Below are 17,717 nucleotides of genomic sequence, written 5' to 3' on the forward strand. Positions count from 1 at the left end.
CTGCTATAAAGCTCTATGTGTTTCTGCTCACACGTGGCATTAGACTGTAGCCCCTTTTACTCTGCCTCTTCAAGGCAGGAATTTCATGGCTTTATGTCCCCCTGCTGTTCTGAACTTCATGTTACACATTTTGCACGAGTAAAATCAGCACCTTGCACGAGTAAAATCAGCATGAAATCACCATTGCATCCCCAAATGTAGAAGCTGCACTGACAGAGTTCAGATCAAATTATCTTAAACAACAGCAACTTAAAACGGACAAATTTTAACACAAATATCAGCAAGTGGAACTTTACAGACTCTCAGACAAATGAGTCGATTTGTTTTGCAATTCATTTCTGTGAAAAGTGTCAGGAAGACGCATGATACCTGCATGTCATGACATATACGTTTTGTCATGGTCACTTAATGCTTCACTTCACTGAATCACTGCCTGTCATTTGAAGGTGTGCTGAAACCCTTTCAACAAAGTTTCATGTTGCGTGGCGTACACAGTTTCAGTTCGAAATGAGGCAAGTGTGAGAAATTGCTCATCACTACCGACTCAAACTTGAAACTTTGCCCAGCATGACAAAGGTTTTGGTTGCGGTTCTAAAAGTGCAGGCGTCTGTATGATGGAGGGGTCCACATGGAACATAAAGACGACAAAAGCATAAGATAAAAACATTGGGTTTAAAAAAAAAAAACAGCCATTTATTTTACATAACTATGTACACCACATTATTTGTTGGGATAAACCCAATAACGTCTTCATAAACAAGTGCAAGAAATACCTTATTACATAAAAACAGGACATTGCCAAAAATGTCACGTTCTACCTTTACAAGGATAAAACTCGCCATCTTTTTAGGAAAAGGGTGAAACAAGCCAAAACCAAAGTATGCACATACTTTTTCATTTTGTGAATCTGATTTTTTTCTCAGCTGCAAACTGGTGTAGATGAAGCATGTGCAACTAAACGCCTTCATCGTAGACAAGCTGGACGAACACTTTGTCTTTAAGGGCTTCATTCTGTCTGTAGACGTACATCGGCGTGTTGTTAACAGACGGGCTGGTTTCCCTGGCCGCCTGCTCTTCACTTTTCTTGTTATCCTCCTCGGAGATCAGGTCATTGTAGGAGGTCACGCAGAGATCATGGTCCTGGAGGGACGTGGGGTATCGCATTGAGGATCTCTCGATTCGCACTGAGCGTCTAACTGGAGTGAAAAAGCGAACCTCTTGGCCGTTAACTCGTGCAGTTTCTTTCTGTTGGCTTGAAGGGCCGCTTAAAAAGAAAAGAAAGAAAAATTCAGAATTTTCAACTGTTTCAGCCTTCGAGCAATAATTATAAATTAGTTTTGAGTACACAGTGTCATGCCAGCCTCGGTGTCATCTTTCTCCCTCCTCAGCCCTTTGACCTTACCAGCGTCTGCATACAACTTACTCACTCGTTGTTTTTCCTGTTAATAAAATGATAAATATAGATATACGTTGAGTAGATCTGTGAAATCGACAAGATTTCCTTCCAACAATCATTTCCTTTCCAAGGAAAAGAATGACTGTCATGTCTGAGGGGGAATGACTCGCCGCGCGTTAACTAAACAAGAATCAAGCATTACATTATCCCATGTTAATACTTGCCCTTCAGCCATCACATACTTTCGGTAACCAATGTCTGCCGGGCTCAAAAGTAACGGTTGCCGAATTGCAATTGGCAACCATTTTGACAAATTAGCAACCAATTATTGGCCTTTGGCCACTTTAACATATACAAAATAATGGACAACAGACAGCTGACAATGTGTGCCCAAAATCAAATAATTTCAATATAAAAGTGTTAATCACAAGTTTCATTACAATATACCGACTATTTCTACAACGATACGATATCTGCTGATATCACTAAGAAGTCCGCCACAATATGATTTCGGTGCGATTTAATTCAGGGCAGTGGTCGATATGAGATGACATCAATAAATATCTTCATTTTCTTTGTCTTGGCTCATTACTCTTGTCTGCCAGTCATCAGGCCAATAACACTGTGTGAATGTTAATGAAGGAGCTGCATTTGGACAGAAGTGGCAACATAGTGTGCCATGGGAATTTAAAATAAAAGAGTATCTTGAAACTGATGATATGTATTGATGTTCTCACTTTGCATCTGTGATTTTGGATCGCTGACCACTGAATAAATATATCGATCCTGTTTGATATCGACATCACTACACATGCATTGGTGTTTACTCGTGCGCACACAGACATCTACTAGTATTCTGAATACTGGGAATGGAGGGTGGACACTGATTACACTTGAGACTAAAAATCTGTAAAGAATCTGAGAAACACAAACCACTATTTTAAACTGTAATTAAGCCTTTAAATCCTAGTTTATGGCACATGTCTATTGTTAAGCTGACCCATGACTGCATAGTGTTTTCACTACTCAAAAGACAACGTGACTAACAATGGCAACCAAATGTTTAGTTTCTGCAACATAAAGCAATTCTACTTTTAAAACTTCCTGCTGGCCTACAAATATAAGTAAACAAACATTAGTGGAAGATAGAAAACTCTATCTTGACACCAGGGCTGGAAATTAGCACCAGCCATCAGCAAAATGCTGTAATATTATACAAATGGCTGCCAGATTTGCTCCAATCATTAGTCAAAATAGCCATTGCAATTGAGTGGGTGGTAGGTTTTGTAATCCAACAGTTAATTTCCAACCCTGCTCGACATGTAGGCACATACTTTATGATTAACTAGTACATTACCTGTCCAAAAGCAGCATTGCAAACTCTCATCATGCTTGAATCTCTCTTCCTCATCCAGATGTTTCCAGTGTGAAGATATCAGGCAAAAAATTCGCCCTCGACTTGGAACAAATTCTTGTTTCTGTCTCTCGCCAGCTGCCATTTATGATTCAGTCATTCAGGCAAAGCTGAAATTTGTGCTGGCGACTAATATGTATTATCGATAATTACAGTTGAATTCAAACTGTTGGTTTCTGTTAGAAACTTTAAAAAAATGGGAGGAAAATGCATCCTGTGTGCCAAGTCTGATGGAAACACATTTTACTGGCGTTGTTAGCCAGCAGTTCAACCGAGTCTACGATGCAGATAACATAAAACTACTAAATGTGACCTGTGTTCATAACTAATGTTACAGATTTGAGAGTTTACAATAAAACAATAACCAGGTTCAGTCAGGAGTCTGGAACACTGACAAAATATTTTCTACTTCACTAAACAAAGCAGAAACAATTTGTGCAGCATGAAAAACATTCAAACTTAAAGTTGCTCAAAGTTGTAATAATGACCACATACCCAGGAGTTGCTGTGATCTTGTACTTGACTACAGATGAGTCTCCTCTCTCTCCACAGATGAGGGCTCTGACAGGTTTAGGAGTCATCATTGGGTTGTTGATGCTCTCAGGAGTGCTGTCAACTGTTTGACTGTGGTCCTCCTCTCTCTCATTTTCTGTAGATGCTGATGAAAACATGAAAATCTGACTTACTTCATTTTAGAAAACCTTATAATTTGCAAAACTTTGCATTCTATTTCAATTTCACTGCTGAAATAAAAAACAATAATAAACTAAACCTAATGCTGCATTAATTGATTTTTTAGTCAATTATCTGCAAACACAACAGCCACTTACACAGAGCCTGTTCAAAGCAAGAATATCGTGCCGCCGCTCTGAATGTAACACACATTTGGGAAAAGAAATCAACTGTTGCTGTTAGTTAACTGTAGAAAGGGCTGCTGATGTGTACGTTCTCCATCACACTTGAAGCAGACACTGCTGTTTTAAAAGTCAAAACCGTCACACCTCTTTTGTTCTGCAAAGCTGGAAGCTATTTAAAATCACAAACTGTAGCAGGATAATGCCACCATTGTTTGATTCTGTGTAAAAATGCAAGGAAGCATAAAGTGTGGTCTCTGTGTAAAAATTTTAATATCTCACAAATTGCCGAATGTGTTAGGAACTATGGCATCTACAAGATACAGAGCAACGTAGCATTAATCTGCCAGTAGTTTTTGTGTACCCCCAAACGCACGTCCAACATTTAGTCATCTTTTAAATTAGTCTTGGCCGACAACGCAAACGAAAAAATATCCACCTCTTCAGCTGCTAAATGCTCCCCTGTGTTCACCACTTAGTTCCTGACTGTCTGCCATTTGGTGCTGGGCACGCAACTGGATTTTTGAGCTTTTCACTTAAGTCTACACTGAGAAAATCAGTGAGCATAAATAAAAGCAGAAAAGCTGCCAAACCAAAAAAAGACTTAAACCCCTCCATAGAGGTGAGAGGAACTGCCGGAGTGGAAACTACAGTGGTTCCAAACATGCAGGCCAAATACCTTTGATCTCGTCCTTTTTCTTCAGAATCTCAAACACCACAGTCCGCAGCTCGTCCACTGGCTACAATAAAGCACAAGCAGAGAAGAAATTATTAATTTCAGATAACAAAACAACATAAATTGTTTATTCTGATCACTTTATAACAAATAAAGCTGTCAGGCACAATCTAAAAAATCCAAACTATACAGTGAAGGGAGGTGGGGGGGGGCACAAATCAGTTTTACAATAAAATGTATTTCTTTTGTTGAAAACAGACATTAAAATGACGACGACATGGGCTCTGGGCATCTGAGGGTAAAAAGTTAGAGCAACAGAAATGGCAATGTAAACAGATCTTTTACCGTTAAACGCAATGACTGACACTAAATTATTCTCAAGGTAAGATGTCGCCGGAGATTCTCCTATAAAAGATTACACGTTTGACAAGGATTGCACAACAGGGTGGATACTGCATCATTAAAAAAGTAAAAACTACACCTACAGTTAGCATGCACAACTGTCAATCACTATTCAAGGCAGATGATGTATTTATGACTAATAATATTACATCGCTTAACATCTGAAGTTATTTATATTTAGTTAGATAGCTAGTTTATTTACATATATTATATTTATTTTTTAGGTAAGCTTCCAAATTGAATTGATTAATGTGTAACAATAATAAAGAAACTATTTGTCCATAACATGAAAATCTTGTATTTAAATCACATTACCGCTTTGTAACTTTATTCCCATACATTGGTCAAAAATGTGATATTATGTCCAAAACAACCTCGCTCTGTGATGTTTGTTTCTGTTTTGCTGCAGCCAGCTGTAGCAGCCATGTTTGCCTTTGATAACTACAATTAATAGGCAGGAGGAGGTCAGCTGAGATAACTTTTGTTGGTTTTGTTTTGTTGATAAGTCCCAGTCAGCTATCTGCACTGGAAGGAAGTTTGCACTTCCATAATTTTTTGCTGCTGTGCCTGTCAATGATAATAGAGACTTAGCTGAGAGAAGTCAAGCAGAGTTCAGGCAAAATACTAATGCTGGTGCTTAAGCTGCTCAGTAATTTCAACAGGGCCGCTACATTAAACGTTTTTGTTGGATTCTGTTTTGAAGTTAATATTAAAATAACAAAAGCCTGAACTTACATATATATTTATAAAATATATACAATCAGCAGTCTTATTAGGCAGTGCTTATATGAAACTTTTGTAAATGACTGAAAAATGTATCTGAGTTGACAAAGTTTTTCATTAAATTGCCGTTGAAAAAAGTAATAAATTGCAGTTTATACTAATATCGGTTTATCCAATAGTCAACATATCACAAAGCATTTTAAATGGCATTAATGTTGTATTGTGAGTTAAGTATAGTGATAATATCATATTGCGGGGGCTCTGGTAATTTCCACCCCTTTCTATCATACTGCCAAAACGTACAACGTACTATGTTTTGGAAATTTAATTGAGAAACTGTTTTTAGATTTAAAAAAATATATTATCAGGAAAATTAAACACACGATTCAATGTACAGTATGTGCAAATGATGCAAATGTATATACAATACTGCCTGAAACCAGGTCTGCTCACTACACATACACTATTACCTCCAACACAACACCAACAGCCTCTTCAAACATGGGCAGGACATCAAGGTTGCCCTCTTGTTCCATCAGGCGGACCTGACAGATCCAGTATTTGGCAAACTTCTGGGACACTGCCGGCAGTCGTGTGAGAACCTCCTTCACCTGGTCTGGAGGGAAACCCTGTGGATACAAGGAGGGCTCACATCAAACTCACACAAGTAGGGGCATCAGCATGCTTCAACTAAAGTGCTTGTTGTGTGATCCAGCAACATAATAATTTGTCTAACTGCCCAAAATTGAAAATTATGCCCACTTATGCAGTGATTGGCCAGGTGAAGCTCAGTATGATCCTCTCCCAGAACCTCTTTTTTGACTTTACATAAACAAGAGCAGCACTATCAATGCCTTCCAAAAGAGACTTTGTGTGCATGGTTAAATTATTACTAGGCCTTCTGTATATAAGTCATCAAGTTTGGCCTTTTGGAAACATTTAGCATGCCAACGTGGCCAGGCAAAGTAGTCCATTTCGAGTACAGCGCCAACTCACATGGATTACATTTTTTTTCATTTGCTCTCTCATTTTATCATCATATTAAAAAATGTCTATCAAACCCCACCTTCCAGGGTTTGTCCACCACAAGCATTCCAGTGAAATGTCATATCCAGTGGGAAATCAGGCTAAACCAAAAAATCCTGACTCCACGCCACATACCTCTCCAAGCAATTTGATACAATCAGCCAGGGATCTGTCCACGGCACAGATGAGGGAGTGAGCCTCATCTTCCTCATTCATGGCTCCCCAGAAAGGCTGGGGCACAGCTATAGTGCGCCTGACCTGAGGTTTCACCGGCATTGGGGGGCGCTTGTAGGAAATTCCCTTGGCTTCCCGCCATTCCTGTAGTTTTCTCCTTGAGACCAAAAAATAGAGCAGAGAGCACATTGAAAAGACAGCTTTTTTTGTTTACTTTATTGGACAGCACAGTAGAAGCTGAATACCAGAGGTCCCTCAACAAACTGGGGTTGATGCCTTTAACATTCTATTCTGGATGAACGACTCTTGGTGTCTACTTATAATTAAAGAGACATATTAACCTTTTAGGAAAACCATCTACTCCTTTAAACAACTAGTGCACATTTTGATGGCACTTCAGACCTGAGTTTGTAGTTGCTTTTACTTTGAAACTTACTGTTTAATTAACCATCAAAACAACATGGAGGTGTGTGTTTGACAGTTTGAGTATTATAAATACACTGAGTATAAACTGCCAGATTGCTGGTGTGTCCACAGGATTCAAAGACCAGGGTGATGTGTGGGCATGTGTATCACCATCAATCAAATCTGAATAGAGTGGTGAAGTAACGAGTCCTAAAACGGTTCCCTTGTCTTAAAGTCTATGGGTTTTTGGTAAAATGCCGTAAATAAGGTCTGTGGTTAACACAGGCTAAACCCGATTTTTTAACTTTTAAGATTTTACTCGTCTTAAAAAAGGCGGTTGCTAACAAGTGGCTAAATGGGACTACAGTGTTTCTTTGGGGATGTTAGACGTCATCACAGCAAACTCATTAAGCCCACTTGTACGCCTTTACAGCTTTACAGACTGGCACTCGAACTTGAAGATTTATCTGTTTACAATATTTTTCTATCGTGTTTTAAAGCGTTTTTACAGGGTTTGACGTTATGACGTCAAAGTCGTGCGACTGTGGTGTAGTTCGTGTAAAGCCTAACAATAGCTTTTTGCTTCTAGTGATTTCATTTACGCTTCAAAACTCATAAAAGTGGTGTTCACCTGTGAAGATTATCATGCTAAACAAAACATGTAAGTCTCATAAACTTGTGCTCATCAGAAAGCTTATTTTTGGCGATAAATGCAAATCCCATTCAAAAATCCCATAAAGTTTTTGACGAGGGAACTAGTGCGATGTGAACTTCCTGGTTGGCCTACAAAAATACATCATCCCTTCACCACTCTGTTTCACCAGCTCTGATTGAGTTGGGGCACAATCAAATTGATTAGGAAATCACCAATAATGAGAATCTTCGAATACAGATTCCCATTCTGATATTGAGATTGCTGCACAGCAATACTCAATCTGAAGTATTCTTCAATAAATCTTGTAAAGCCATAAAACTAAAGGATGTTTGACAAAGTGAATCACCGGTAAAAATACATTGTGCAGGATTTTTCTAAAAAACCGTAAAGCATCAAAACTTAGCTTGGAAAGCTCAATCAGATTTCTTATCTTGTTTCATTGCCTGATGGCAGACAGAACTGTCAATTCAACTTCTTGCCAATGGTCAAATACAGTGGATGCAGAAAATGTAATGGTTCAGTGTTGTCTTATCATAGTTTCGGGCTATAAATTTACCGCTAGCTGTACCTCTTTACCCAAATTCTCTCCTCTTGGGTAGCAGTCAAAGTGATGCGTCTTTAGACCTCTGAAGACACACATGCAGAAATAATCTCTCTCAATCATCACTTATGACCCAATAGAAGTGTGTGTTGGTGCACCGTGTGTAAAGTAAAGTGGAGTTGAGCTAAGAAAGCTTTGTTTGTACATACTTAGCAATTTAATCTTGCAAATTACACTTTGTGAACTCCCAGAAAGGGCTTTGTTATTGGTAAATATTTTGACCCTTTGTCTTATCATGGTATAGAAAGCTTGGTCACATTCCTAATCTGTCACCTTAGTGCCTGATATCAGACAGAACTGTCAACTAAGAACTGTTACCAACCGTCAAGTACAGCGGATGCTGGAAAAGTAATGTTTCAATGCTGTCATATCATAGTTTGTGCTATACATTTACTGATAGTCATATTTTTCTACTTACATTCTCTCCTCCTGGGCAGCAGTCAGTTTCTTTCCCTCAGTCTGGGGAAGATTCCTGACAGGGAGCTTTGGCGTCTTCATGTCTGTGCCCTGACAAGTAATGCTGATGGTCCGTGGCGGCTGTGGCACTGTGTGGGACATCACTGAAGCGCCTATTCTTTTTGGTGGAGGGACATTTGCTGAACTGTGTCCCTTCTTGCCATCTGTCTCTTTACATGTCTTGGTTTTCCTTTCAAGCTCAGCCACAGCACCTCGCGTAACCCCGCTGACTGCTCTGGAACTGCACCTGCTTGCTGGTCCTGAGGATGTTTGGGAGCCGACTTTGCATAACTGGCCGTTTTTATGCACTTCAGTCTGCTTTGTGGACCTGTCTGTGGGTTGACCAGCTGATTTATTAATTTTTGACAACCCAACTCTCCCCCCTGACTTCACAGGTGCTGCTGTGCACTTGGAGGATGTGGATGTTGATTTCATTCCACTTGATAGTTGGCTCCTGCAAGCTGGCTGAGATTGTTTACCCAGAAGTGGTTTAGAGTTTGGTTTGGTCCGATGCTGAACTTTATTCCCAGCAGTACATCTCTCATTAACAGGGTTGTTTAGGGTTGTGGATGGTAATGTTTTCCTCGGAACCATGGCAGACTGCTGGGAAACAGAAGCTGATGACGAGGCACTGGATCGCACCCTGTTAGCTACAGTCAAGGTTGCGGTGGTTGTTTCAGCTGCTGTGGTAGAGGTGTGTGTTAAGTTTTGTCTTTGATTGTTTCTTGGCTGCGTCACTGCAGGAATGAGTCCTGTTGTTGTTGTGACCATGGGGCCTACGCTCACCCGATACTAGCTGTCTTCATTGGACATGACCAGTTAGCATTTGAGCTCCCACTGACTCTGCTGTTTGCGTTTGTTACAACTGTACGGGCTGCATTCACAGAGACTCTGCCTGAAGATGGAATTCCTGTATTTGGCTGCTTTTTAAGATGGATGGCTGCATTCAGGTTGGATTTGAGTGACACAACGGTGTAGGTTCTTGTCAGCACAGGGTTATGATTAGGTTTTGGCTTTAATGGGTTCTGGGTTTCAGATGAATGATTGGTATTCTGCCGTCTGGTCAGGATGTTGGCTTTTACATTCACTGTGTTTGTGACACCAGATGCTCTTCTGGCAGGTTGTTTTGTGGACTGAGCAGCCACAGTCGGAATTTTCCTAACTTCCTGTCTGAATGTGCCAGCTGGAGCCTTGTTCTCTTTTCCCATAACCGCCTGTGAAAGCAAAAACATTAAATGGAAGAATGAGTGAGACAAAAAAACAATTCAGTCCAAGTATCGCACATACCTCAGCACCATGTGGATGACAACATCATTCTTTTGAATAGGGGTGTCAACGTTTACAATTTTACACGTGTAAACGGGACTTCTAACCGACGTGTACCCGGTTCCACGATTTATGATCTTTTTCTATCGCAGTTGCTCTATATAACCACTAGATGGTTCTGTCTCCATTCAAATACCTCCTAATCTCATTAAATCAAAGCCATTCCAGTAGTTAGTTATGGCACAAAAACGTTTATTCAGCGAACAGAACTTAAAAAGTAGGCAATCCATCTCACCATTTAAGGCTTAGACCTACTTATGACAGAAAGTAAAATGAGTTGAAAATAAAATCATCAATTTTAACAGACAAGAAAACGTACAAGTGAAAGCTGGAAAAAGGTTTAACCTTCTTTTTTAATCATTGTTTTAACTATTGCTCACTTTTGTACAATATATTTTTTTAAGCTCCGCTTGTTCATCGCTTGTTGCTTGTTGTCCATGCGGCCCAGAGTCAACTTGAAGTGACGCGACACTGGCTGTGGCTGCGGTTTTTTTTTTTAATATCAACGTAACATTGCCACCTGTGCATCTATAATGTATGCGGATAACTGCATTAGTGGGAACATTTAAGTGTATAGTTAGTTAATGTTATTATCTTAAGCTTTCAGGCAACATTATCACCCCTAAAAATACTATTGGTGAGAAATGAACGAGGAGGAGGAGAGGAAAAAATGACGTGTAAACGGTTATTGATTTTTCTGAACGGTTATGATTTGTTATCCGTGTATCCGTTTACACGTGTAGATGTTGACATCCCTACTTTTGAAATTATGTTGTTTTACACACCCTTAAATCTGCAAATGAGGGCTAAGAGTCAATATACTGCAGGTGAGTTTTGGTATTTTTTTGATAAGATATACATGCGCACTCATTAACACACTTTCACTCACTCACACACAAAACACACAACTGTTTATAAGGCACACCCACCTTTAGTGTCGATGTGACAGGCTTTTTAACCTGGTAGTCATTGCGAAGGTATGGCCTGAGGAGTTAAATTTAGTTACATCATTAACCACAACAGCAGTAGCAGATGAAGTTTAACACATTGTTTGTGAGATGTCATGCAAAGGGTTGTTTTTTCTTACTTAGGGTTTGGCTGTTTCAGTTTTCCTTTTCCTGACAAGTATTCCATCAACTTCTGCTTACGCAGCTCTGTGAAAGAAAAATTACAAAGGAATATAGCACTTACTTAAAGTGTACTTAAAGTATTTCACTGCTGAAAACACATTATTTTCATAAAACTGGGCTGTCTTCCCATTAGAAAGATGCAATTACTTTTGAAAAGTGGTGCTACATCACCAGATAAGACAGAGAGAGCTGTGGCATTTATTTTTGCAACCAGAGTGCACTGTGCTGCACAAACCAATAAAAGCTCCTGCAGCTGGGTGACATGATGCAAGTTGGTTTTGACAACATTTAAGTCAGGCAGACAAGGGCTGCAACTGAGAATTACTTTCACTGTCATTCAATCTGTCGATTATATTCTTGATTACTCAGTTAGTTTGGTCAATAAATTGTCAGAAAATGATGAAAATGTAAATCAGTGTTTTCCCAAACCCAAAATGACATACTCAAATGTCATGCTTTGTCTGTAACCCAAAGTTATTCAGTTTTCTGTCATATAGAGGTTGAAAAACAGATTCACATTTAAGAAGCTGGAAGCATAATATTTTGACTTTAAAAAGATCTAATTAGTTCGCAATTAATTTAGGAGTTAACAATTAATATTTGCAGCTCCTCAAGTATCTCAATAACTGAGCAAATGATTAGACACTTGCTGCCATCTAGCTACAGGTTTGTGAGACATGATGACTTTAAATTAGGCTCAGATAGTGTAATACAGTAATAAATCCAACTTGAGTCTTGGACTTTTGGTATTTTTTTTCCTATTGCTTTCATAGGGTTTATAGAGATTAATGCAGAAAATAATGGGCAAAATGATTTATGAGGAAAAAGTCTATTCTCTGTTGACCACGACATCCAACTGTGTTCTTTATTTGTAAAATAAGCCTTTAAACCTGTTTTTCCCCACATTATGTTAACCCTTTAAAACCTAAGCAAAATGGCTTGATTTCCTTTAAAGAAAAAAAAAGGGTGTAGGGGGGGGGTTCAACGTGTTTTACCATTTTATTTTTTGCAGGACATTTCTTGTCAAAGTGCTAATTAAGTGGGGTTTTGTATGTGTTTTAAATACTTGATATATTTTTTCTTAATTTTTAGTAATTGCCCTCGACCGGCTTATCTTCAGATCATTTCGTTGTCACCTTGTACTCCTTTATTTTTTACAGGACATTTCTTGCCATGGTGGGAGTTTTTTTTTGTGTATTTAAAATACGTATAACTTATTTTAAGATTTTCAGCGGTTTGCAAGCTAGTAAAAGGCACATGGATGCAGCACAAGAAACCCGATGTCGAGCTAGCTGTTTAAGGGTTAAATTTTGCTTCGATTTTAGGGCATAAATCCATGCCTGGCCGAGCATGTTGTCAACATATTTTCGACGCTCTCATGACTTATCAAAACATATGAGCCAACAAAGGAAACGCCCACCACCAGAATCGTGCAGTTTAATCTCTTAAATTTTCAATGCGTTTCTTTATATGTAAAATAATGCAGATAGTCATAGCAGCTGAATTAAGTTCAGCATGAGAAAATGGGAACCGATAACGTCCACCACGAATTATAGAAAGCCTATTTTAGACTCAGATATAACACTACAAAGCCACAAACATAATATTAATATATATTTAGCATCAGCTATACATGTTAAGTTTTCTTTTATGTTAACTTACAAACACCGAAGATGCTAAAAACACGTAACATATGCTAAAGCTACCTAGCTTTCGCGCTAACACGGTCAGCTAACGCGCTAACAAACATTAGCTTTTATGAAATTTGAGGAGCTCGCTAACCTTTTCTGGGAAAGTACCGGGACAGTCTCCGCTTCTTCCATAACTATCACAATTCACTTTCTTCTCTAAACTCGGTCCAGCAGGGTTATAAACACGGCTTGTTGGACTTGCGATGGTTCAGCGTACGTTAAAGTAACGTTAGCTTCGTAACAACTAAGCTCGCGCATCCGGTTTTGAAATTGCCGGCGGTTAACGCCTCCTCTCGTCTGATTGGTTGATTTAAAAAGTTCAAAAACATAATACGCATGCGCAGAATCCCGACGATGATTGGAGTAAAAAATGTAAACAAAAGGCAGTATTTTGAATACACAAGTGATGGAAAAAGTACTCAGGCTTGGTGAAATAAAAGTAGCAATACCTCACTGTAGAAATACTCCGTTACAAGTAGATAATTCAAAACATTACTTAAATAAAAGTACAAAATATTTAGCATACAAAATATAAAGTACAAAATGTAATAGTGTTCATCCTTCAAAATAGTGCATTTCAGAATAATATTCTGTGATATAAAATACCGATTAAGATGCATGTATGTATTACTGCAGCTTCTCAAAGTAGATCTTTTAATAAAGTTTTATCTTAATCCATAAAAAAGATACTTAATAATTTATTAATTGAATTAATCTTATATCATTTATTAGTCTGCAGATTCAGATTTAAGAAGGATCCCTAACATGACACCAGACATACTAAAATTCTATAATTTCCAAAGTCTGGAAAACAGATTAAATTGAACGGTGTTGAAAAGTCATTATGGGGGTACATTCATTGAAAGAGTTCACATTATTTCTGAAAAAAAAAACCCAGCATGCTTTCTCATAGACAAATTTAGCGTTATATTCCAAACTTTAAATTTATTTATTTATTTATTTATTTATTTTTTAACAATAAAATGCATCATTATACTCTGTGCAAAACTAAAAAAAATAAAATAAAATCTCAAAATACTTGAAGGTATTAAAAGTAAATGCTTTCTTGCAGAATTACCACTTTCAGAGCGTTAGATGTTTGTTAATTATTTTTATTTCATTTCATTATAACAAATTCATCAGCTGATTGGCTACAGCCAAGGTCTATTACAAAGTCCTTCATCACAGTAAGCTATGAATTGTGTCATTTACCATATCTTGAGTGAGCATGTAAAACACAAATCCAAATAAGTTATGAGGCGTTATTAAATATTTCACTGCACATCAAATATAAACAATTATTAGTAAGCAGATTTTCAAATAAATATATATGCTAAAATGGTGCATAAATAGATAAATAAAATTAATAGATAAAAGCATTAACAGTGAGTCATGTCATTCAGCACAATAAATACACAGGTGCTCACCAGACAGCACAATGGTGCCACCTATTGGTGAAACTTGACTTATGTCAATACACCAAGCATGTTACTCTCTGTACTTGGTACATACAGTAATAGGATGCTCTGTAATACTTGCAGAAGTCTTTGTCACAGACATTGGTACTTACAACGAAATTGGAATCAAACTAGCTGAAGTGCAGTATATATTACACTCTACTCAGTGCCAAAATCTTTTCTTTTTTTAAAAAAAAAAGGATTAAGCTTGACCCCCAGATGTAGATCCAGTCTCTGCTATCTCTCGGATGTTGAAGGTTCGGTAGCGGTTGGCGGACTCTTGGCACATTTCCACGGGCATGTTGTCCGTATCTGCTGCTGTGCTGATGTACCAGCCAGGGTGAGCGACGGACATGAGGGTGCTGACGTTCACACCGCTGATCTGTTTGTAGAAGAGAAATCGCACCATGTCGCTGTCCGAGCTGATCGTCGCCAGACTGGCTTTGTCAACCGACTGAGGAGGGAAAACATGAAGGAGGATTGGTCAGGAAGAACTCATAAGCTCATTACGTTTACAGTACCTTTACAGTTTAAGAGCACTAGAAAGTGTATTATCTTTATGTGAGATTCATGTCATAAGTGATTAGTTTTACCTCCAGATGCAAAGTCGGCTCGGCACCGTCCTTGCGGCAAGATAGGTAGTAATCAAAGCCCTTGATGCCCAGAGCAACAGTTCTGCCCTCAACACTTGGTGTAGCATGAAAGTATGTCGCCATGTTCAGTTCAACTGAGGAGAAAATAGAAGATACAGATTTTATTTCAATGAAAGCTGAAAGACTATGTCACCGTCTGTCATGATGATACTGTCTTTGTAGGCCACCGAATGTTTTGCACTCTTTAAAAGGGAGGGCTGAGGAAAAGAGGAAGTCAGCTGGTTGCAATCTGAAACCTCACCACTGGATGCCAGTAAATCCTGTACACTAGTCCTTTAATCTTTTAAACCTGAGAAAATTGGTATGACTTGTTTAAAAGACATGGGTAGAAAGCTATGAGAAACTCAACAGGACATTCCATTCCACTTTATGATTATTATTATTATTATTATTATTATTATTATTATTATTATTATTATTATTATTATTATTATTATTATTATTGTTATTGTTATTATTATTATTATTATTATTATTATTATTATTATTATTATTATGTTGAGCCAAGGTTTTAAGGGGTTAAACCTCTTCAGTCAAGCTAACCGGTGCCACATGAACTAAAACAACCTTGTCATCCCCAAATTTTGAACATCTACATTGAAGCAAAAAATGATTCTCCAACCATATGATTACCTTTTTTGGTTTCATCGCCTCCCTGCAGCATCACCGCGTGCAGCTCCATGCTGTTTTGGACCAGAACAAAGGACCTCTTCTCGCTGTCGGTCACACTGCACCGGTACTCACGCCGCCTGGTGATGTCTTCTGGTGGAGTTGACTCACACTCGAACACGTTTCTCTCTGAGGGAATAAGAGGCACACATGATCAGTTATATTTTGATTTTTATCTTCTTTCTTCAGGAAGCAGCAGGAATTGCAAAAGTAGTTTCTTCCTGCATAGGTGAGTCTTAAAAGTCATAAATCAGAGCACCTTCCTGAGTAATGCACTGCAGTAAAACCAATAACTTAACGCCCCATGGCAAAGATATATATATATATATATTATGGGCATTTACGCCTCAGCTTCCCACTGTTCCAACTTCAATGCCAGGATTTCTGTTTCAGTATAAACAATTAGCATTTTGGAAATTTTAAATGACATAGAGTTAAAACTCTAATCAGTCCATTGAGTTTTTTAATGCAATAATTAGGGTGACTATTACCTTCCACGATGCTGTCCAGCATGATGCTGAGCAGGTGTTCATCTGTGAATTCAGTGCTCAGAAATGATTCCGATTGGCTGCCCTTAAACCTCTCCATGGCGATGATGAGGTTGACCACGCGCTTCATGGTCAGTGGATGATGGGTAATCTCAAAGTCCAGTCCCTCGGGCATTGTGGGGCTCCACATCTTGCTCACGTTGCATGTCATCTCGGATTCCATCTTTTTCTGAGTTAAAAAGAGTCTGCAGAAAGAAAATAGGGGGGTTTCATTGTCACTAAATCTCAAAATATTTATGGAAAAACATGTACAGCTGGATTTTCAGGTTTACTTTTATGTTTTTACTTAAATATGATCATTTAGCCCTTTACTCTCCATTGTAAAGGCTGCACTTTATCTCTGTCTATTTTATGACTCACTACTGTATCGATACTTGACTATATACAGGTATACCATCACACTGAGTGGGAAATAGGTTTAGAAAACATATAAATATCTAGAAAGTGGACATTTTATACTTGTAGTGCAAACATTTCATCTGACAGCAACAGAATGAATCTTCAAGCAGTTGAAAGTGACACAGAAACTGCAAAAAGAAAAGGAAGGTAATTTTACCTGTAAAGTTCAGAAGATTAGAAGTTGTTGTTTTCGTGTTTGCTTATGATCCCAGCAGTTGTCCTGTCAGTGTTGATCTGCCTGCCTGTGCTGACATGCGGGGTTTTTATACACACTCAGTCGAAGATGGAATTTTCAGAAAGGAAGTGGGAGGGCCTTAATTTTCTGTCTTCACCTTCACCTCGCTGTGATGATGAAATACTGTAACTTACACACTGCGGCCGCATGCTCTTGGCTCAGGTACAGTATGGGATTATGACACCCACTGAGAAGCATCAAAGTAATTAACAGTGACAAGCACACTGGTTAGAAATGAGGAATCAAATATGGCATTCTGTACACCATCTCATGCAGTTATTATGAATGTATTGTGGTTTTAGGAATATTTTTATGTTGGAATCCTGAAAAAAATATATTTATATAGCAAGTTTCATTTCAGGTGGAAGCACAAAGTGCCGCACAAAGTTCCCAGTACAAGTTGCAGGCACAAAACAATGCCAGTAACAAACCAAAAAAGTGAATGAAATCCGTTAAAACTAAAATAATAATCAAAGTGACAAACACACCAATAAAAGATGCAAGGACATGCAAGTAAGAACTGCTAAAAAAAATAAAATTAAATAAAATAATTATGCACACAGTAGACAATTAAAAGAGAATGATACATATGAATTGAAATAAATAAAATAACTAAAAACAGAATAAAATAAGACATAAAGTTAAATTTAACAATACATGAGTAAAACCAACAAAATAAGATAAAATAATGTATAAACCGATAAACTAGTAAAAGTAAAGACACACACTTAAAACAAATAAAGAAACAAATAAAATAAAATTTGGAAAAAAATCCAAAATAAAATGAAATTGTCGAATCAGAAAAAGGAATATCTTTTATTTAACCT

The 17,717-nt window shown here is 38.1% G+C and overlaps 2 protein-coding genes across 2 annotated transcripts; both read right to left on the reverse strand.

Moving 5' to 3' along the window:
• Positions 1-589: 589 nt before the first annotated feature.
• Positions 590-14,489, reverse strand: ckap2l (cytoskeleton associated protein 2-like). Its single transcript, XM_042488601.1, is given in 10 exon segments — positions 590-1,264; positions 3,306-3,468; positions 4,344-4,404; positions 5,936-6,094; positions 6,627-6,822; positions 8,745-9,573; positions 9,576-9,996; positions 11,038-11,092; positions 11,196-11,298; positions 14,465-14,489. Coding segments are annotated over 10 exon segments (2,322 nt in total). The 3' UTR covers positions 590-954.
• LOC121944262 (interleukin-1 beta-like) lies at positions 14,026-16,903 on the reverse strand. Its single transcript, XM_042488003.1, has 5 exons — positions 16,813-16,903; positions 16,200-16,441; positions 15,673-15,837; positions 14,980-15,113; positions 14,026-14,840 (listed from the first exon to the last, which is right to left on the reverse strand). The coding sequence occupies exons 2-5, from the start codon at positions 16,417-16,419 to the stop codon at positions 14,589-14,591; spliced, it is 771 nt and encodes a 256-aa protein (XP_042343937.1). The 5' UTR covers positions 16,420-16,441; positions 16,813-16,903; the 3' UTR covers positions 14,026-14,588.
• Between the last annotated feature and the right edge of the window lie 814 nt (positions 16,904-17,717).

The sequence above is a fragment of the Plectropomus leopardus genome, chromosome 6 (genome assembly GCF_008729295.1).
Source record: "Plectropomus leopardus isolate mb chromosome 6, YSFRI_Pleo_2.0, whole genome shotgun sequence".
Lineage (NCBI taxonomy): Eukaryota > Metazoa > Chordata > Actinopteri > Perciformes > Serranidae > Plectropomus > Plectropomus leopardus.

What these genes read in the sequence shown, in the direction of transcription:
- LOC121944262 (XM_042488003.1), bottom strand. Translation starts at nt 16,419, where the DNA reads ATGGAATCCGAGATGACATGCAACGTGAGCAAGATGTGGAGCCCCACA. An exon ending in AGGCGATGAAACCAAAAAAG is followed by an intron (nt 15,114 to 15,672) that starts GTAATCATATGG and finishes TTTTCTCCTCAG; the next exon opens with TTGAACTGAACATGGCGACA. An exon ending in AGCCGACTTTGCATCTGGAG is followed by an intron (nt 14,841 to 14,979) that starts GTAAAACTAATC and finishes TTCCCTCCTCAG; the next exon opens with TCGGTTGACAAAGCCAGTCT.